Source organism: Pelodiscus sinensis, chromosome 26 (genome assembly GCF_052426305.1).
Source record: "Pelodiscus sinensis isolate ZL-2025 chromosome 26, ASM5242630v1, whole genome shotgun sequence".
Lineage (NCBI taxonomy): Eukaryota > Metazoa > Chordata > Testudines > Trionychidae > Pelodiscus > Pelodiscus sinensis.
Window position 1 is genome coordinate 7,999,038 of NC_143077.1, and position 21,710 is coordinate 8,020,747.

The 21,710-nt window shown below is 43.9% G+C and overlaps 1 protein-coding gene across 5 annotated transcripts in view; it reads right to left on the minus strand.

Moving 5' to 3' along the window:
• KIAA0319L (KIAA0319 like) overlaps positions 1-21,710 on the minus strand; it is a 68,264-nt gene that overhangs the window by 23,399 nt on the left and 23,155 nt on the right. For 3 of the 5 annotated variants that reach the window (XM_089773485.1, XM_075908828.2, XM_075908827.2), the window contains 5 exons: positions 17,614-18,296; positions 7,171-7,465; positions 4,131-4,232; positions 1,530-1,627; positions 282-369 (listed from right to left, as the gene is read on the minus strand). In XM_089773485.1, coding sequence (XP_089629611.1) covers positions 282-369; positions 1,530-1,627; positions 4,131-4,232; positions 7,171-7,465; positions 17,614-18,296 — 1,266 coding nt within the window. Of the gene's footprint in view, positions 1-281; positions 370-1,529; positions 1,628-4,130; positions 4,233-7,170; positions 7,466-17,613; positions 18,297-19,385; positions 19,597-21,710 lie in introns of those variants that run through there. The other 2 variants (XM_089773484.1, XM_075908829.2) reach the window with 2 other exon arrangements.

The following is a 21,710-nucleotide window of genomic DNA, read 5'->3' on the forward strand; positions in this document are numbered from 1 at the left end:
CTAGCATGCTAAATATTTCTGCAGCAGTGCTCCACAACTTGTGTCATATGTTAGTGTTCAATAGATTGACACTCAGTGTAACATAGCTAGGTATACAGGAGATAGCTTTTCATTTCAGAAATAAATTTCTCTCTCTCAACGTCTAACGTGCACGCATGCACTCTCTCTCTCTCCCTTTGTCTTTATTATGTTAAGCCAAAGCCAAGCCCAGCAAACAAAATGCCACAATACAGTTGCCAAATTAAAAACTTATAGGGATACAATCCAGCCACTGAACTTACTTGGGTTAACTGTCACATTCACGTAACCTTCCCCGTGTGCATTTTCCCCATCAACTATCACTTTGAATTCATACAGACCAACGGTGAGCTGGAAAGGAAATGAAAGAAGTTACTGACAATCTGTCAAGAGCAATTAAGAGGTCAGCCAACCATCCCCATATTGCATCCTGATACAGTGTTAGTAGCACAGACCAGAGGAAACAACGTTTTGGTCTATACATGCAAGGCAGAGGGTTTCTACTCCAAGGCAATTTAATGGATTTTTCATCTCAACAACTCCACCATAAATTAAAAGACTGATGTTTCCCATTGCCCCTGATGAGATAGGGTTGTCAACTAGGATAGATTTTCTAGCAACAGTTGATGACCAACAGAAGAAGCGTTACAGAGCTCAGTTCAGGTATCCTGGCCAAATCACAGAGCAGAGGAGAGAAAAAGTTTACACAGGAGGAACTCTTTCATTTGGCCTTCACGGACAAATGGATTTTACCCATATTATGGCTCAGCCAAGGCTTCCTTCACTTCTCTAAATCCCCAGAAGTCTAGAATTGCATGTGTTTGGAGAAGAGAAGACTGAATGCTAAGGCTCTATGCTGAATGGCAAATGTGGGGTTGAGAGCAGAGGAGGGACCCTGCATACTGTTATGGCTATAGCACTGTTTTTTTCTGAGCGCAGTGTTGGAGCAGAAGTGATACTTCTTTTACTGGGGAGATTCCTGTGAGAAGTGTTATATTCTCAAGCTGTTTAAAAAAATCTTCTTGTTAAAAATTCCCACATCTCTGTGGAAAAGACTGATCCTTTCAATCTCCTATAAAACACCATACAGCAAAGGTCAGGAAGCTAGAAGAGCTGATGACATTAATAAAACTGTGCAGCACCCCCAAATACTGGCAAGATGGGGGAGTATGTAAAGTGGGTTTTCAAAATAATCTCACTACAGACCAGCTTCATGGGGAAAGGCCTGTTCTTGAATTTTATTACTAGCTGCCATTTTAGGGTTTTAATGCTGCTCTTCAATCTGTCTCTTCTTTATCACAGATTTTATTGCACTACATTCAGCTCTTCTTTATGAAACGTTTAGCTACAAGTCTTTCAGCCAAACACTGGCAGCCTGCCAGTCATGCAATTTCCTCTTTATTCGGAAATAACATGCAAGTCCTTGGTGGCTGACAGGGTCTCTGTCTTCTCTGTTAAAGGGAATCACCCTGCATGATACACAGCAGGACAAGAAGCAGGCAGAGCTTCACCTTAGATAACTTGAGGGTCTGGGTGTGTTTGCCTTCCATCTCTCCACTGTAGTCTTTTGGATGAGTAATCAGCCCCCAGTCATAGGTGTAGCTGGTTCCTAAAGGAAGGAGAATTTCAGAGACCACATAGTTAAAGGAGCATTTAAAAAAGGGAGAGAAGAACAGGTGCTAAGTCTCTGCTGCTGCACATTGGGGAAGTCCTGGTCTATACTGCACCACCACTTTTTTTGGGAGCTAGTAATGCTTTTATACCTCATTAAGGCAGTGGTGGGCAACCTGCGGCCCATCAGTGTCCTATGTGTGGCCCACAAGACCGTTGCCCACACACAGGGTTGCCAGATTTCACTGGTTTCTGTCTGCATATTTTTTCCTACAAGTATTACTAAAGTGACATACACGTAAAGCAAAGACATGTCCCACTATATCCAAAGTAAGTGCTGCTGCAGTTCAGTCGGCACACCCCACAAATTCTAGGTACGCAAACGCAATTAGCAAAACTACCCTGTCCAGGGAGACTATCTTGGTTATGACAATCTTGCAGCCCACTGTCATGGAGGGCCCACTCACTAGTGTAGGTTGCCATCACTGCTTTAAGGAGTTAAGGAGATTTAAAATGATCACACCTGCAGAGTGCAAGGAAAGAAGAGAGGATTACTCCGCTCAAATCCTGCAGAACACCTGTCTGAAAATTTCACCCTTGACATCATAAACAAAAAAATTGTCCATTTCACTAGCATTACACTTGTCACACCAAGTCCCTCTCTACTTCTGCTTCCAGGTCCTCTGTTGTCATTGTGGGTAGAACTATAAATAAGCTTATCACAAGCAATCTCTGAATAATTTTCACTTCTTAGGTTCAAAACACAACTGAACAGACTCACCACTCTTTTGGTTTCTCAGTTTCCCCCTTCTCAGGCCTTGTCTACACTAAACAGAAGATCACTTCTGCCATGATAGATCTTCATGTGTTAGATTTAGGGAGTCTGGTAAAGACTCGCTAAATCAAACTGAGAGGAAGGGAAGCCAACAGGGAGTGTTTGCTCCCATCAGCCTCCACTGTGGGGACTCCGCCAAGCTCAGTTTAAGGTAAACTAACTCCAAATACATAGATGGAGTTGCGTAGCTTAAGCCGAGATTTCGGGTCTAGTGTAGACCTTGCCTCAGTGTAGCAATCCCTAAAAGCCACAGCTTTGGCCACCAAATCAGAAGTCAATTGCTACAAGCTGATAACATTCCTAACAGCACGTGTTATCAACTGACATTGAAGAACCACTCACTTCTTATGGGAAAGTATGACATTACAAATGCTCCTAAACCTGATCTTACTTGGGACTACACACTTCTAGTGTCTGTATTTCTGCCCCTTGCTATTATAGGAGGCAGCAAGGTCTAATGTTTAGGACAGGGGACTCACTGGGAGAACGCGGTCAAATCACATCTGTGCCTCAGCTAACTTCCCTGTAAAATGGAAAATTCCATTATCTTTATGAAGAACTTTGAGACTCTCCATTGAATCACATATTCTATGTGCAAAGCATTATTATTAGGTCAAAGGATGTTTGTATTTCAGGTGAGGTAAATAAGAACAGCTGAGTTCAAGGAGCAAGTCTCTTATCTGGGTGCAAACACTGTAATGCAATGTCATAATAGATTTCTGTAAAAGTTTTGTTGTCAGAGACCTTAGAACTTCAGTTTAGTGAAGAAAGTTTTCAGGAAAGCAAGATTCCACTTCTGTGCAAAATTCCATTCCAATGAACAACTACTTGCCACAGTTTTCTGTAATATTTCACATAGGTGAAGGCATACAGTCTGACAGCCCAGGACAACAAAAACAGTCCAGACAAGTAAAATATCTTCACTGCCCATGGGGTCAACTGCTAATCCGGATTAAAAATTCATATATATATGAATTTTTAATCCGGATTAGCAGTTGACCCCATGGGCAGTGAAGATATTTTACTTGTCTGGACTGTTTTTGTTGTCCTGGGCTGTCAGACTGTATGCCTTCACCTATATATAAACTTTTAATCCGGGTTAGTCATTTACCCTCTGGGGGTATATCTCTGCCTATGTATTTCCCTGCCTCTGTAATTTCCACTCCAATGCATCTTATGAAGTGGGTTTTACCCATGAATGATCATGCTCTAATAAATCTATTAGTCTCTAATGTGCCATCGGACTCCTTGTTGTTTTCTCAGCTATTTGTTCATCCTTATGCCTAAATCTGTATGGCTACAAGAAGAGAAAATTGTGATAGCCAAAAATATGGCTATCTGTTGACAACCATGTTGTCCTTGGAAGGGGAGAAATATTAATCTGAAACCAGGTTTTCCTAGCCTGCACTGCAGTTTTTTAAAACAATGGTTTTCCAATCAGGTTGTCACACACTTATGAGCAAGAAGAATATCCTCATTCTTGCTGAGTAAAAACAAGTCTGAACAGAATTTCCTGCATTCAGCTACTCATTTCTGAGCCAGCTCATACTGCAATGTGATGTTTAGATGGGAGAGACTTTCAAGATTTTCCCTATTTAACAAAGCATTTATGTATTGTTTGTTTCTTCGTCATCACACACTTTAAGAGGTCCCAATGAAGTCTTACCCATTGGAGGTTCAGGAAGGACAAATGCATTTAACTGAACTTCATTCTTTGGCAAGGTCACTTCGACGTTGTTTCCTGCAGAAACTACCAGCTCCTTCATAACTGAGAAGGAGGGAGAATTACAGCATTAAAAGAAACAGGAAAAAATATATACACACATACACATCAAAAGAGTGTTCGCTTCAAAGCTCGTGGAATAAAAGCAAGCTGCAAAATGGCTGTATTTGCAAACATCACTCACTGCAATTGCTGTTTCAGGTTTCGGCCTAGTACTGAATGCAAAAGTCAACGGGGCTTCACAGATTTGAGGGAAGCCTAGAATTATTCAGGTACCTCCCACTCTTTGGGGCGACTGTAATTTCTGCTGGTTTTCTGAAAAGCTGAAATGGAACCCTGGTGCCTAGTACAGAGAGGCCTCTATTCAAGATGATTCAGCAGGGATGAGAAGGGCTCAGCAGATAGAGTTTCAGGAAAGAATCCAACTCCTCTTGAATGGAAGGGGGAAACAAGAGCTGCTATTTACTGAACTGCAATTTCAGATCTTTACAAATATATGAAGAATTCAAGGTATTCTCAGCTGAAAAAATAAAAGTTCTTTGGGAGCTAAAAAGATTTACTAAAACAAGCTGCCCAAATGCCACAATTTCATGCTGTTCTAACCAATGTTCATTCTATTTTTTTCCATCCAGGTACAGAATAAATTTTGTTATGTGCACTGAGGCACGTGCAAATGTACACCACCAACAGAAACAAAAACCTAGCTGTGGTTGCTCTGCTAATCAGCTGGACGACACTGAAATTTCTCCTGAATGGCCACATAAGTGCACAATTTGTATGGAACGCTGGTTCTAACCCTAAATATGAGGTTATTCCATTTACTTTGATTTTTCTTCTCATCTTCCCAATCAGGAAAAAAAAGATCAGTTGCATTTCTTATGCACTCTTTTCCAAAGCTGACTCAAGAGAAATGACTGATTTTGTTCTTACAGGTGACTTGACAAAGGTAGGGGAAAACAGGATTTGTGGACTTTTCTGCTTCTTTATATACAAAGACTTAAAAAGGTGATAGTTTTTCTCAGAGTATTTTCTGCTCTCATTTTTTTAAATCCTGGGGATGGAGAGGGGTTGAGAAAAAAAATAAGAAAAAGAGGAAGTCTGTTCTTCTCTGGAAACTTATTAGGATCTCAGAGATGTACACTGGGAGCTATTTTAAAAAGATAGGGAGACTGAATATTTAAACTCCCATCTGATTATTAGTTAAATAGTTAACCAAAGAAACCTAACTTCCTTCTTCTTTCAGTTACTCAACCTCTTGCAATATCATAATTCTATAAGTCTTCCAATCACACACAGAGTGTCCCAAGAGAAAAGGAGAACTGGATTTCTAACAGAAAAAAAAAACAAGTAGATAAAACCTCCAATCCTTTTTTTGAAAATAACATTTCAGGTCTCCTTTATATTTTATAAAGGAGCAGACACACACTAGCCAAATATTTTCCTATGAAGGTCACTTTTAAGGCATTTAATTTAACTAGTGAGTGTGTGTGGGGTTGAGTGGAGGGTAGCTTTTAAAAAAAGACTAGCAAACTAGTTAGTTCAGATAGTCAATTGGCTTTCTTGCCTATTGTGTCGAAATCTTTCCTTTCCACTGTACGATCTGTCAATTTTCAGGGGTAAAATACATCCTATACAGGCCGGCCAATGGAGGCAGGGGCAAAGCAAGCAACTGTCCTGGGGGGTCAGGGATTCAACCCCAGCTGCTACTGCAGTAGCAATTGGAGCCCCAGGTTCTTTAAAATCGCCTCCGGAGCCCTGCACAGTGCACTTTGGGCAGTGCTGAGTGCTGCCTGGTAGAGGCATTGTGCACTCTGGGTGCACGTGTGAATAGGAATATGGCACTGTGCTGCAGCAAGACATGGTTAATGACCAAGTGTACTGCTTCTGCATGGCTGAACAATACATTGACATTTCAAGGGAAAAAAAGTCATACCCCATTATGAGTAACCACCTCACAGATTTCCTCTTAGCTGGATGGAGAGCAGTGTACAGCAGATAGTTGCTGAAACAAGGTTTCACGCTAGGGAGGTTAAATTTAGATGAATTTGAATCGACTATTTAATTAGTCGATAAGGGCGCCTCTGCCTTTGAAGTGTAGCAACGGCCTCAGAGCTGTTGCTACACTTCAAAGGTGAAAGTGCTGCGTGGAGCAAGGGGCCAGTGGGGGACTCAAGCTATCTCCTGCTGGCCTAGGGCTCCCTGTGGTGTTTCAAAGGACAGCGCCACATGGAGCCTGGGGTCAGCGGGGGAGTCCCCAGCTGATCCTGGGCTCCACGGGGGAGTCCCCAGCTGACCCTGGGCTCCACGCTGTGCTGTTGCTTTGAAACACTGTGTGCAACCCAGGGCCAGCTGGGGATGGCACTTGGGGTTTCAAAGCAGCAGTGCCGCATGGAGCCCGGGGTCTGGCCCTGGGCTCCATGTGGCGCTGCCACTTTGAAGCACCCCCTCTTCTTTCCCCCCACCCTTGTTGCCTCTTTCTGATAGAGGCAGCAAGGGGGAGGGGGAAAGCTATCAGTGTGTTGACTATCCGATAAGTATTTGCTTATCGGATAGTCGACTAGTCGTTCACATCTCTATTTCATGCCACTGAAACTCGTGTCAGATCTCTATTCCCTTTACAGTACTGGAAACATCATGTCTGAGCTGCATTTGGAGAATAAATTCAGTAGACACAGAGATCTGCAATTTTAAAAACAGGATCCCATCTCATAGCCCTAGGGTCTGCCAGGGATTCCCAGGGGCGTGTTCAAGGTCTGTCATGGGCCAGGAGCCCTCAGGATCCCAGCCCCCATGCCAGGACCTCCAGGATGGGATAAAAGTTCTAACTGACAAACATGTTGGAAGAGACCCCTTCAATGCTCTCTTGGAGAAATTGTATTCAGCTACTGTCCCACGGTAGTGGCTTTACAGTGCTTTAATGTCTGATCAGTTGCTCAGTGGGATAGTCTGTTTTTGGAAGGTGCTGCAAGGTGCACTCTCTCACCTGGCACTGGTACTGGGGTGCTTGATGAAGTGGCAGGGATAGCCCGGACTGTGGTAACATTATTGTTGGTGGGGACACCGGTGGGCACAATGGTAACAGTCTGCATCTTCACCATGCTTTTCTCCTGCAAAGTGCTGATTGTAGGGAGAATCTCTTCTAAGGAGTGAGGCTGGACGGAAGTGTTGTTTGACTGCTTGGGTTTCTCAGCCTTGCCAGTGGCAGTCAAGCCCAGTGCGATGGGGCTGGAAAAGGTTGCCAACACAGGGAGTTCTGAGGTGGATGTCCCTGCATGAGCCTGGAAAGAAGAGAACGTCTCAGTCTGAAACTGGATGCCAATTTAGTTTTTAAACTCAAACTGACCCCAAATTCCCCTCATATCTGCACAATCCAGTGCCTTTAGAATATTCACGTATTCCTCCTAAAATTAGGGAGTAATAGGCCCCACTCCATAACTATTCTCCTATTAATAGGAAGCTTTACAGCTTCCTTTCCTTTTTCTAACACTGCTACTATCTGTTTTTGCCCACCCTACACTTCCCCTTCAGCTCTTTCTCCAGAACAGCTAAGTTGTTTCCAGCTCGGCTGCATACAGCTTAGCCCTCTTAGAGTGAAATACATCCACTGTTGCAGCATAGCAGGTGCTAAGGCAGGCTCCATAGAAGGTGCTGAGGTGCTTGCAAGCCTTGAATGAGCAGAGTTACAGGAAAGTAAGCCAAATACATTAAAGCAAGGAACCAGATTTCCCTGTGGTAGTTTGTCATCACATATTCCTATTTCTGAACTGAGACGTGGGCTGCTCTGAAGGAGAAGAATTCTATCAGAATCTTTGTGCTTTAAGAATCATTCATTGCAGCAGGGAGTTATTTGTTTTAGACCATCCCTAAAAGAGACAAACCATGCTTTGAATGACATGCACCCCGCCAGTTATGTGAGTGTATGCCACAACCAAAACTATGCGAGAAAGAGGATCAGAAAGCTTGTACACATCCCCTCTCTGCATACCATGCAGCATGAGTCAATTTATTACAAATAATCAAAGCAGACAAAAACAATTTCCGTTCTTTCATCAGAAATTCCTTCTACAGCACCTAGTTCCGCCCTGGTTAGTATCCTGTAGAGTCACTCCCGGACATTTCAGCTGTAATTGGGTTTATCTGTACAGTACATGTGCATAGCATATTTTGTTGAGCAAATAATGTTTCAATAATATCTGCTGACCACTTACAACGCAGCACTCTACCATCTTTGATCTGGAACCTGTTTTGTAACTGAGTTACCCCATCACAGCCTTACCTGGTATAGTTGGGTCCAAAGGTTAAACGAAAAAAGGCACATGTGACTTTAATACCACATTAATGGCATTAAGTCTGGGCAATGGATGCAGCAGTTATGGTAGCTAGACTAGGCTGGACAGAACATTTTGACACTACTGGTAAAAATGAAGCCCTTGAACATGCAACACTGAAGCAGCCAGCCAACACTAATATCAGGGGAGGTTGGCCTTTTGTTCCAGTGCTGGATAGGCTACTTATACCTGCTCTGTCTCAGCTTCCTCATCCTCAATGCAAGGGGGAAGAATTGACTATATTTGTTCATGCATTTAAAGTACTTTCAGCTCCATGGACTGCAGATACGCAGGTAAAGCACTATTAATATTATGGGCAAAGAAGTATTCTCACCACTTTTTTTTACAAGTTAATGGGCTCGCATGCTTCAGTGATTCTATAGATTCTTCGCACTGAACGAGGCAAATCTAGGGAGATGTTACTCTGTAGCAGTCCTCATTAATAGTCTGAATACGGCCAGCACTGGCTTCCTTTAACATGCATTAGTTATAGTCAATGCCTGTTACCATATCCCTTTTACTAAGTGCACTACAAGGATAAACAGAATAGCTTTAGTGTGATTCAGAGATGAGACAAAAGAGGGAATAGCCAGGAGAATCCAGGATACAGAGCAGAATTTCAGGAATGCAGACACACAAGTCAGATTTGTTGGAAAAGCAGGAACCAGAGAAATTTGCCAGGGTTTTGAGCAGCTGTCAGGAGCCACTTTTTGTTCTTAACAAATGCCCCTCATAGGGTTGTAAGAGATGCATGGGAGGCTAGGGAATCCCCACTGTGTATGGTGGGTCAGGCCCTGTCTTCTCCTAAGAACATTCTTAGCAAATCTGACCCTTCTCTCATTCACCCTTTAATAAATAATTTGACAGAGATATGGTCTATCAGTGCACATGCATGATTGGGAACCAGGAACCTCTGATTCTAGCCCTAGTTTGTGGCCTCAGGCAAGTGACCTAACCTCCCTACCTCAGTCACCCCTTTCTGTAAAATGGAACTGTAACAGCAAGTGGGGGGGGGGGGGTTATTTAATGACTCCATCAATCACTTGCCAGAGGAAAACCATATGTCTAGAATGGGTTGGGTTTTTTTTAAGTTCATTTAACTGGACTCTCATTTCTGCACAAGGTTTGAATTTACATTGTAAGTAGGGATATAATAGTGTATCTGTTTAAACGGTTAACCGATAAGCATGAGCTTGTCGGCTAATGTAACATGCCAGCTCCTGGCCCTGCTCCCAGGGAGCCGGCTGCCATCCTGCGCTGTTGGCTGTGTATCAAATTCCACAGCATGGGGCAGCAGCCAGCTTAAAAGCCAGCTTCACACACTGCTGCCTCTGATATAAAAGCAGCAGTGCAGGGCAGCAGTCAGCTCCCCAGAAGCAGAGCTGGCAGGCGGGAGCTGGTGTACACTGGAACCCAGCTTAAAAATCCATCTTCCAGTGTGCAACAGATCCTGAGGAACTGGCTGTCGCCCCATACTGCAAAGCCTGCAGGTAAGCCAGTTCCTGGGAATGGGGCCTGCTGGGAGCCGGCTCCCAGAATGCAATGGCTGCCAGCTCAGCTCCCAGGAAGCCAGCTGTGCTGTGGGCTCTGCAGTATAAGCTTTATATTGCAGAGTTCGTAAGATTTTTAACAGGCACACGGTTACCTAATTAACCATTTTTAACATCCCTAATTGTAAGTGCTATGGAGGAGTGACGGAGTGTTCATTTGTGTCTGTGGAGCACTCCAAAACTTGATAGGTACACAAAATATCATCAATAGTTACAGTGTTTGTGCTGGCCCCAAAGGAAAACCTTTCCCCTTCCTGTCTGCAGGAAAGGTACCCAACAACATAGGTTAATTCATTCCAAGACCAGATTGGACCATTTGATCATCTAATCTGATTTCCTGTAAAACACAGGCTAGAGAATTTGCCCAAAATAATTCCTAAGGCAGATTTGTTAGAAAAATATACAATCTTGATTTAAAAATTGTCAGTGATGGAGAATCCACTATAACCCTGGTGAACTGTTCCAATGGTTAATTACCCTCACTCACTGCTTTTGATTTTCTTACAGAGGCTGCCAAAGATTTAAATGCTGAATCCTTAAAAAGTCCACTACAGGAAATATGTCCTTGGCTTCATTTAACTGATCTTAGGTCAGGAATGCAAGAAGTACAGCTGTTCAGTTTGGCTCTTACTTTGGCAGTGAAAGAAGGACGAGATTAAGTGGAAATAAAAGCCAGAATTCAAGAAGACTAATGCCGGATAGGGAAGTGAACGAGTAGTCAACTAGTCCAGTGTTTCTCAACCTTTTTTTATAAAGTACCCTTTAAAAAAAAAAGGTATAAATATCCCCAGTACCTATAGTTTTCAGACACACACACATTTTTTTCTACCACTGCAACACATTTGTTTAAATAACTTAATTGTAGCTGGGCGTGCAATGAAATGTTTAGGTGTAAAAAGTACAAAAATAATAAAAAGCTGTAAAACTTAAACGAAAAATTCAGTTTTCTCCAAATTTCAGTTGTGTTGATGTCCCCCCCCCTCCCCCCCACACACACTTCTCTCGAGTACCCCTAAGGGTACTCGTACTACTGGTTAAGAAACACTGGACTAGTCGATTAACCAATAAGCCTAGGATTGTGGGTTAATCTAGTCGACTACTCGATTGTGGATTAATCTAGTCAACTACTCGCATTCCCTCTCTCCCCCACTTGCTGCTTCTGTATCAGAGGCAGCAAGGGGGGAAGCAGGAGTCGATGTTAGGGGGAGCCAGCTTAAAAGCTGGTTTCTCCCAGCACTTGCTGCACGGTGCTGCCTGTCCCCACTGCAGTGCTGCCTTCATCAGAGGCAGCAGTGCGAAGTGGCGGGGGGGGAAGGAGGCTGCCACAAAGCAGCCACTGCCCAGGGCAAGCGTGGGCCCGCTGCAGGCAGAGGTGGCTTCACAGCAGCAGCCCCTGTCCACAGGGGGTCCAAGCTTCACGGCAACCTCCTCTGTTCCCTTCCTCCCTAGCAGCTTCTATCCACAAAGTGCTTAGCTCCCCCTCCCTCCACAAAAACAGAAGCTGCTGCCACCCCGCGTTGCTGCCTCTGTATCAGGGTGGGAGGCAGCCGGTCTATGAGGGGAGCTGGTTTTTAAACCGGCTCCCCTCACAGACCAGCTCCCATCTAGCAGTGCAGAGTAGCAGGGGTCTCCCCGGGAGTGGGGCCGGAGTGCACTGGCTGTGAGCCCTGCCCCCAGGGACTATAGAATAGTTGACTGACTACTAAGAATTCATGTGGTGAGTCAAGTATTCTATTACCAGCTATCTAACATCCCTAATGCTGGGTGACTGAAATTGTAAGGCTCTGTATTTAAGAACTGGGTTCCCGTGGCTCTGTTGTAGCTGCCATGTTGATCAGCAATGCAGTACCTTTCTCTTGACTGGCTTTTAAATTCAATGCTGCAATTTAAAACTGGCAAACTTTTTTGCAGCAAGGAAGGAACTGGGACTTGGTGCCTGGAGAATGCCACTAATTTCTCTTTCTTGCAGAAGGACTGATACACGGGGTGGACTGCAATTCACCACAACATGCTTTCCCCCTCACCTTACATAATGCAGCACACACGCACTAAGCCTACATATTTACACTGCCCGTGCTTTAGCAGATGACATTGCAGCTTCGACGGCATCACCTTCATAGGGGGAACGAGATAATCCATGAGCTGCAACAAAATTTTTACTAAAACGACAGCCACTTGATCACCTCTCCAGTGTTTAGAAACAATAATAATTGGTCTGACTTGTCATCCCTCCAACAATAGTTAGGAGAGGGAGAGCGTATACACAGGGTACTTTCTGCTTCTCCTCCTTTAGCATTCAGGTAAGAGCCAGTTTGAACTAACATGTCTTTTCCAAATAGAGATGTTTGATGCTCTCAGGTAATAACTATTCTGCATGCAGTAATGATCAAGTATATTACAGACCATCTGTAAACCATGCAAATTCTCTGTATACACATGAGCATGAAATGCAATACACTTGACAGCCAAAGCAACTGACCACATGCACTGGACCAAGTTGATCCAAGATGAAATTCCATTGGTTTCAATAGTATTACCAAAGAGAATGAATATGGCCCCTCACCCATCCCCGTTTGGAAAGTGCACTGCTTTTAATTTCCTTACAGAGGCAGCCAAAGATGTAAATGCGGAGCCCTTAAACTTTCCACTACTGGAAATATGCCTTGACTTCATGTAACTGTTGTTATGTCACGAATGCAAGAAGTACAGATGTTTAGTTTGACTCTTATTTTGACAGTAAAGAAGAATGGCTAGGATACTATCTTAGAACTTGGGAGAGACAGGCTCAATTCTCTACTCCATCACAAATTTCCATGTGACCATAGGCAAATCACTTAGGGTATGTCTACACTACAGCGCTAATTCGAACTAACTTAGTTCGAATTAGTTAATTCGAACTAAACTAATTCGAACTAATGCGTCTAGAACTAAAAACTAGTTCGAATTAGCGTTTTGCTAATTCGAACTAGCATGTCCACATTAACTGGACCCTGAACCGGGCTTAAGGATGGCCGGAAGCAGTGCCGGCAGGGCATCAGAGGAGGACTTAGAGCGTGGAGATGCTGTCTCAGGCTAGCCGAGGGTTGCGCTTAAAGGGTCCCGACCTCCACCCCGGACAGACAGTTCTCAGGGGTGCCCCACTTGCAAAGCAGCCCTGGCTTGGAGTGCCCGGAGTACCCACACTGGGCACATTACACCACTCGGCCATCAGCCCGGCTGCACTTGCCGCAGGCTGCCATCTGGGGAAAGGGGGCAATTGGGGGGCTGCAGGAGAGCTTCCACCCCCAGAAGCCCACAGAGCCAGCCCAGTCCTCCCCATCGGGGGCTCGTACCCCAATCCTACCTCACCTCCTTCCACTTACCCTTCCCTAGCCCCTTTTCTTGATGTACAAAATAAAGGACAATTGTGTTCAAAAATGGAATCTGTCTTTATGGAACAAAACTGGGGGAGACTGGGAAAAGGAGGTGGGAGAGGGGAAGAGAGAGGCTGGGAGAGGGGAGGGCAACTAAAATGATCAGGGGGTGGGAACAGGTCCCACATGAAGAGAGGCTAAAGAAACTGGGACTTTTCAGCTTAGAAAAGAGGAGACAGAGGGGGGACAGGATAGAGGTCTCTAAAAGCAGGAGTTGGGTGGAGAGGGTGCATACAGAAAAATTCTTCATTAGTTCCCATAAAGAAGGACTAGAGGACACCAAAGGAAAGGAATGGGTAGCAGGCTTCAAACTAGTAACAGAAAGTTGTTCTTCACAAAGCAAAGAGTCAACCTGTGGAACTCCTTGCTGCAGGAGGCTGAAGGCTAGAACTAGAACAGAGTTTAAAGGGAAGTGAGATCAAGTCATGGAGGCTGGGTCCATGGAGTGCTATTAGCCAGGGGGTAGGAGTGGTGTCCCTGCCCAAAGTTTGTGGAAGGCTGGAGAGGGATGGCACGAGACAAATGACTTGGTCACTGTCTTCGGTCCATCCCCTCCAGGGTCCCTAGGGTTGGCCGCTGTCGGCAGACAGGCTACTGGGCTAGATGGACCTTTGGTCTGACCCAGGATGGCCATTGTAAGCTCAGGGCTCAGGGTCGGGGGTCTCAGTGGACCCCCTTGATTTTCATGCACACCTGCTCCTGGGTGGCCAGGCTGGCAGCTCTCCTGCCCTAGACGGCCACTTTCCTGTGCCTAGTGCGGAGATCGTGGACAAGGTCCACGATGTCTGCACTAGCCCAGGCAGGTGCCCGCCTCTTGCGGTCCCGGGCAAGCTCCCAGGAGCCGCCAGCCTGGTCCCGGGAAGAGGGGGAAGGCTGGGGGGCATTGGGTGGGTGGCTCGTTCCGTGCCAGGTGCAGGGTCTGCTGGCTGGGTGCTGGCAGGCTTGCACCTGGCACGGGCACCGTAGCCAGCCCATGCCCCTTTAAGGGCTCCGGGGCTGGGAGGGGGGCATACGAGTTTCCCTGGTGTTGGCCAGAATGGCCACCAGGGAAACCTGGGGAGGGCTAGCCTCCCACTAGTTCGAATTAAGGGGCTACACACCCCTTAATTCGAACTAGCTAGTTCGAACTAGGCTTAATCCTCGTGGAATGAGGATTACCTAGTTCGAACTAAGCGCTCTGTTAGTTCGAATTAAATTCGAACTAACGGAGCGCTAGTGTAGCGCCTATGAAAGTTAGTTCGAACTAACGGACGTTAGTTCGAACTAACTTTGTAGTGTAGACATACCCTTAGAGTGTGTCTACTATACTGTAGGGCTTAACTCGAAATAAGCTGCACAAATTGAGCTATGTTAATTGTGTACCTTATTTCGAAACAGCGTATTTTGAAATAGGGAGTGTATACACAGCACTTATTTCGAAACAGAGCACTCTTCCTGTGACTTCCCTTACTCCTCATACAATGAGAGTTACAGGAGTCGGAGTAAGAAGTCCTCCATCTTGACAGTATTTTGACACTATTTTGAAATAACTGCCTGCTGTGTAGATGCGGACTAAGTTATTTCAGAATAGCGCTAGTTATTTCTAAATAATGTTGCTACGTAGATGTACTCTCAGTGCCCAAGTTTCCCATCTGTAAAATGGAGGTAGTAACACTTCCCTGCCTCACTATTAGAGACACAAGTTGGGTGAAGTAATCTGTTTTATTGGAACAAATTCTGTTGGTAAGAGACAAACTTTTGAGCTTACCCAAAGTTCTTCAATAAAATATATTATCTCACCCACCTTTGTCCCTCCTGGAACCAACATAGCTTCAACAAGCTTGCGTATCATGGGGTGCTATAAGAATAAAATCCATGAGGATTGTGAGGTGCTCATATACAATGCAGGTGAAGGCCTTATAAGTACGTAAGATAGTCAGAATGAAATATGTATGCTCATTAAAGGTAAGCATGTAGGAGAGCCTGAAGAAATTATGAAAGTTAAAAAAATATATTCCTCATTTCTTTGGGGAGCAGCAGAGTTTACTGGTTAGTACAGGGAACCAGGAGTAAAGATTCCTAGATTCTATTCCTGTCTCTGCAATTAACTTGATATGTAAGTCACTTAAGCACTCTGTGACTCAGTTTACCCATATGTAAAATTAGTAAGATAGTTGCCTACCTAGCAGGCTGCTGAGAGTCTTTTATGAATGCCATTAATATATGTCATGAGAATGTCTGACTGAAGGAACTTTAACTGCAACTATCATTACTATCTTAAACTTTTAAAAGAAAAGAGCCTAATGTACCTGGAAATAACACCATGAACAGAACCAGCTTATAATGGGACTACAAAACTGAAGCTAAGAGTCTAATCAGTAAGTGAGAGATTTATCTGATATTCCAATCTAGGTCATACAGGACATCAATAGCAGAGCATATGCACAGGCTGAAAGTAGGAAATGGGACGATGTAGTATCATTTACATTCGTTTTGTAAAAAAGCCTGTCAGAGTCCGGGCCTAGCTGCCAATGACTGCAACACATCTTCCTAGCTATTAGGCTGCCCAGGTCACAACTCACAGTGTAAGAAGATCATCTCCTGGGAGACTAATGAAGGAATCCTAAGCAATGAAACCATGAAGTGGAATCATGCCCCATAAAGTACTCCCAACAGTATAACTTAATTATGGAAGGAGCGCTTCCCAAAAATGGGAAACTCCCATAAAATCAGTAGATGGTGAGCAGCTAATGATGCCACAGCTTTTAAGTTTGGTTTAAAATATCCTGAGCAGGAGTAGGGCTTGATTCAGGACGTAATGCTGCAGACCGAAAAGGCCAAGCAGTTAGAACCACCTAACTTAACTGAGAAAGGCAAGAAAAGTTCAAGGTCAGCTGCAGTGAAATCTCCCCAAAATACAGGTACATTCAGAATGGGAGAATGCAATCACTGGTTAAGTCTCAATCTCGTACGAAATGCTAGATGAAGGAAAGGTTTTGGGCAGGACAGAAATACTGCAATATTGCAGGGTAGGGAGAAAACAAAGAGAAACTCATGAGTCATGCTTAAGTAGCATGGGGCTCTAGAAGATCAAACATTTGAAATGCAAAGCTAAACCACAATGTTGTTTAACACACAACTAGCTCTGGAATTCTCAGTGGTGTCCTTTGGCTCCACTCCACATCCTGTTCTGCAAGATGATGGCTGATACCAGTCACAGTGCTATATAGCACTACAAGATTTGCATAGCTGGAGTGGAATATAGTCTCTTAATTTTCCACAGCCAGAATGTAACTACAGGAGAAAGGAGCCCAGCGCAATAATCCCGAATTCCTGAAATATGGCAGGAGATATTCAAGCCCTGTAGCTTCCTAATGTACGATTCACTCTGCAACACCACTCCTATTAGGGATTCTACAACGCCTATGGATCAGACCCTTTGCACATATGACAAAGAGCACCACAACTATTTATGTTTAAATCAGACATCTGGCATTTCTGTACTGACTTCCTATTTTTTCTTTAACAGAAGGCCAAATGATCCTCATTTATCAACTGCTAATGCAAGCCTCTCTGGAAGTTAGAGTACGAAAGAATGAGTATTAAAACAAAAATTAAAATTAAGACTTTAGATCAATTACAGAATATGATTACTTAGATCTGATTGAGGACACATGACAAAACAGCATAGATCTGTACAGTAATGTGCTGAATTGCTCCAGAATTCAATACTTACTTGTTTTATTTTGTGGGTCAATCAGATATATTATGGGTAACTGACTGCAACATCCATGAACTCCCCTGCCTTTTGCTTGTTACAGAACACCAACCAGACAGTTCTCCCTCTTACCTGTCACTTTTATGATGAGTATTATATGGACAGGAAACAGTCTGCCTCTCACCTTTTTTTTTACTGAAGATAAAAATTAAACTAAATGAAACTAAATCCTCCCCCAATTCAGAGTCAAACTACTGCCCTGTCTCTCTGCAGAGGCTGAAAGCATATTTCTGAAGGTACCTTCTAAGTATTGTTAATAGGAGATTGCATAATAAGAGACAACCAGAAGGATGCTCACCTGATACAACACGTTAAAATTAACACTAGCAACAGAAAATCCATTCACATACCCATTTCATTCCCAGCAAATACACTTACCCACAAAGAGCCACTACCACTTGGATCACTCAGTGCATTCACACTATTGCTCTCAGGAGAGGCAGGGCTTTTGTTTTTCTGCTCTTTTGAGTCCTCTCCATTTTGCTGTGAAGTTCTCTCTAGAGCTGTATGGTTATTGGGAACATGTACCTTGCTCAATGAAGGCTTAGTTTCCTGGTTATCCTTTAGGCCAATTTTACTCAAGCTGCTCTTGGATTCGCTGTCCAAGGTCCTGGCTGGTGGATTTTCAGCATTCCCATTGGTGGGGATACCTGCTACGTCCCTTTTCAGCAGCTCCGGAAAGGACCTTCGCAGTCTCTTTTTGGCTTGGGCTGGTGTGTGCCGGTCCAACAACTTGTATAGCAGAGTCCCCACCTTGCCATCAGGTCGAAAGCTTAAGGAGTGCTTTGTAGTTTTCAATTTCTTTAGAAACACCAAAATGGAATCTGAGGAATTGGTCCTGTTTGCCTGACAACTATAGGGAATCATGCAGTTCACCTGGATACACATCTTTTCCAACAGCCAGAAGGCATCACAGCTGGGGCTCTGGCAGCATGCAACCCAGCATGACTGGACAGTGTGAAATCCCTCCAGAAGATGTAACTGGTGATCTTCCCATGATCTCAAATGGCCACCAAACAGGATCTTCTCTGGCAGGCACACAGCTCTCTTCCAATTTACATCTGGGAAGGAGGCAGAGTGGAAAAGACAATTCAAAATGTAGTAAAGTGACTGACAGTTAACCCTTGGTACTGCCAAAGAGTGTTCAGAGTATAGGAGTGGGGTCAGAGCAAGGAACAAGAAAGAAGGACTCCTGGATTTGAGGATCAGCTCAACTGACTGCATGTGACTTTAGACACATGTGCCTCAGTTTCCCTCTCTAAATCAAAACAGCACCTTATCCCATGCAAAGGGTCATCATGAAGGTATTACAGAAGGGCAAGATATTACTAAGCAGTACACCTAGTTTCTGGTATGCTCAGTTTGGGCTGGTAAGTCCATCTCTCTACACCGAGGCCCCTTTTATATTAAAAAAAAATCTCCTGTAGCACCTAGATACAAATGTTATTTGTCACCAAAGCCATTGGAATCAAGTTTTCTACAATCAGCTATGGGCTGCATCAACTGAAAACAAAACCACTAGACTGAGCAAATCTAAGTACATCACTTTTGACAGCTCAAGTATAGAAACAGCTTCTATTATTTTAATGATCCTGGGTTTTTAATTCCCCTCCCAATTTTTGATTTTCTAAAGGACCACTTTACTCGCAGTCAGAAATCAAAAGGAGACTTTGTAAACCATCATGTGAGACAGCATGGTGGCAAACCACGCTGTGAGAATAACCAGGTCAGGCCACTGCTTTGCGGAGAATGTATCCATGTTCCAGAGACTTCTGTCCGGAAAAAGGGAACTTCAAGCACAGGGACCAGTACTGAGTTCTGAGACTTCACCTTTCATTGAAACAACCTTTCATTCTGAACCCAGAGGATATCTGCTTTGAGTGAACTCATGGAGAACTGAGTTATGAGAAGCAGTGCGGTCTAGTGGTTAGACCAGTCAGGAATCCTGGGTTCCATTCCTGGAGCTGCTGTTAACTTGCTATATAACCTTGGATTCACTGCTCAATCTCTGTGCCTTGATATATACTTCTGCAAAACCATTTACTAAGGTCACAGGTGCATTAAGACTCTAATAATGTTTGTAAAACACCACATAAGTATTAATACTTTCTGCTTCCCAAAATGAACACATACATAATCATGCCCCTCACCTACTGAGATGTGTGATCTGTTGTAAACAGATTCAGTTCTGGTGATAGCACTGTAAACATCTTAAACATCTGGGGCCTCTTCTGAAACCAGATCAGCCTATATGCTTGTATACGGAAGCTAGTATAGCTCTGAAGCCCCAGTCAATGCAGAAATGCTTTCCTGCCGCAGATGCTTTGCATAAAGAATGTTAAGGTTGGCTGACTGCAGCATGAGCCTTGGGTAATGAGATGTTCTGTAGCAATTAACCTTGTGGAGAAAAGACAAAATATTTTGAGCTTAGGTTATCACCTGTGTAATGCACCTTGGACTGAGTTTTTTTCCCAGTGTCAGTTCCATTGAGTCCACTTGACAAATACAATAGGTGCAAAATATTCAGTTCACTCACTATACCTCCTTTGAAATGCAGTGACATCAACCACAAGTAACGCATGGAGAAACTTGCTAAGTTTTCTAATCAAAGTAGGCTTTACTATGTAGCTACATTTAAAAAAAAGAAGAAAAAGTTAAAGCTTCCATGAGAAATAGGTATGGCTTTACATGCTGCTTAAAAACATATTCAGGAGAGGCCATGTGCTTTAGTGGACTCAGAAAGGGACTGGAAGTCAGATTCCCAAAGTATTAATTCTGGCTGTGCCATGACTCTTTCAGCGACCTGTGGGAAACAGCTTCATTTATTTGTGGTTCAGGTTCCCCACAGGGCAGCTACTACAAGCAGAAATGCTTTCACAGAAGCAAAGTTACTTTTTAATTTAGAAAGCAAAGGTCTCTTTTGATGAAGAGCTAGAGAAGATAACTTGTGCAGAGTTGCTGGTTAATACTCCATTAGACCAGGTCAAGGCGGTGAGAAAAATTCCTTTTAGGAAAAGTGATAAAAATGACAGTTACGATTTTATTTGGAAGCAGTATCTGGATGAACACTGGGACTAGATACCTTTGAGGTGAATATTACTCCTGCACCTCCTCCTTCCCTTCAGGCCTTCTCTCTCTCACACACACAAGGTAGTTTGGAATTCATACTGCCTTCTTTTAGGATGTGTATTCTCTTGTAATGAGTACTTGCCAATTTACTGTAAATACATTTGTGTGAAATTTCAATTAAATAAAACCACAGGAATCCCAGCAATAAAGTCATGTGAAATAATCACTGTTCTTCATAAGCAAGATCAGGTTCTACCTGTCTAAACAAAACCACCTGGTAATCCGAGAAGGATGTGGTATGGCTGTGTATCAATTATTATCAGGGGATGGTCACATTTTCCTTTATGGAAGGGGGGATGGAAATGTTCAGTCAACAGCTTGAAGTCTGCATCTCTTCATGCGGAACAATGATTAAAAGCAAGATTAAAATATTATGGTAAGATTCAAACCTAATATACCAGCCTGTCTACAAGGCACTTTCTGTTATGGAACGTCTTTTAGATATAAAGCAGCAGGCTCTGCAGTCTACACATACTGAGAAGTTTATACACAAACCCCATCAGCTATTCATTTATGATTGAGGATCATGTACAGTTTTGCTGCCATGGGGAAAGGATCAAACACTTTTGTATGGATTTCTATGCTTTGACAACAAAGAAATGAAAACTCACTTCTACTTAGTTGGTGAGAAAATTTTAGGAAAAGATGGGAAGAGAACAAATACAACTTAGAATTGTCTTCACTAGCAAAGTACAATGGCTCAGCTATACCGATGCTGCTGTACCACTGCAAGATTGTTCTTATAGCAACTTTCTGCTCGTTAACATTTAATCACCTCAAGGAGCACCAGTACTTATGTTAGTGGGAAAAGCTCTCCCACCAACATAGTGCTATGCACACGAGTGCTTATGCCGGCGACACTTGTGTCACTCAATATTGTGTTCTTGCATGCCCTTGAGCAACATAAGGTACCAACAAAAGTGCTAGTGTACACATAACCTTACTCTTCACGTACAAGCAATTTCTACCCCTCTCCTCCTCAAGACATATTTTGGCAGGCTTGATGCCTAAGCTTTGTATCTAGGCAAGGGGTCGACAACCCCTGGCATGCATGCCACGAGCGACACGTGAGATGATTTTGAGTGGCACACGCAGACTAACCTACTGCTGGCACCCTTCCACTTCCCCGGCAGCAGGTTAGGCTGCGTGCACAGTGGATCTGCGCTCAGAGGTGCCCCTTCGTCGGCTGTGGTGTGTGCTGCTGCCAGTGAGTCCCTGACATCCTCTTGCGCTGCACGACCCCCTTCCTCTCCCATGGGACTACCTCTGCTGTGCGGGGCCCCAGGTCCAGCTGCACCGCCTCCTCCTTCAGGCCGCCGCTGCCAGGGGGACCTCTGCACCTTGGA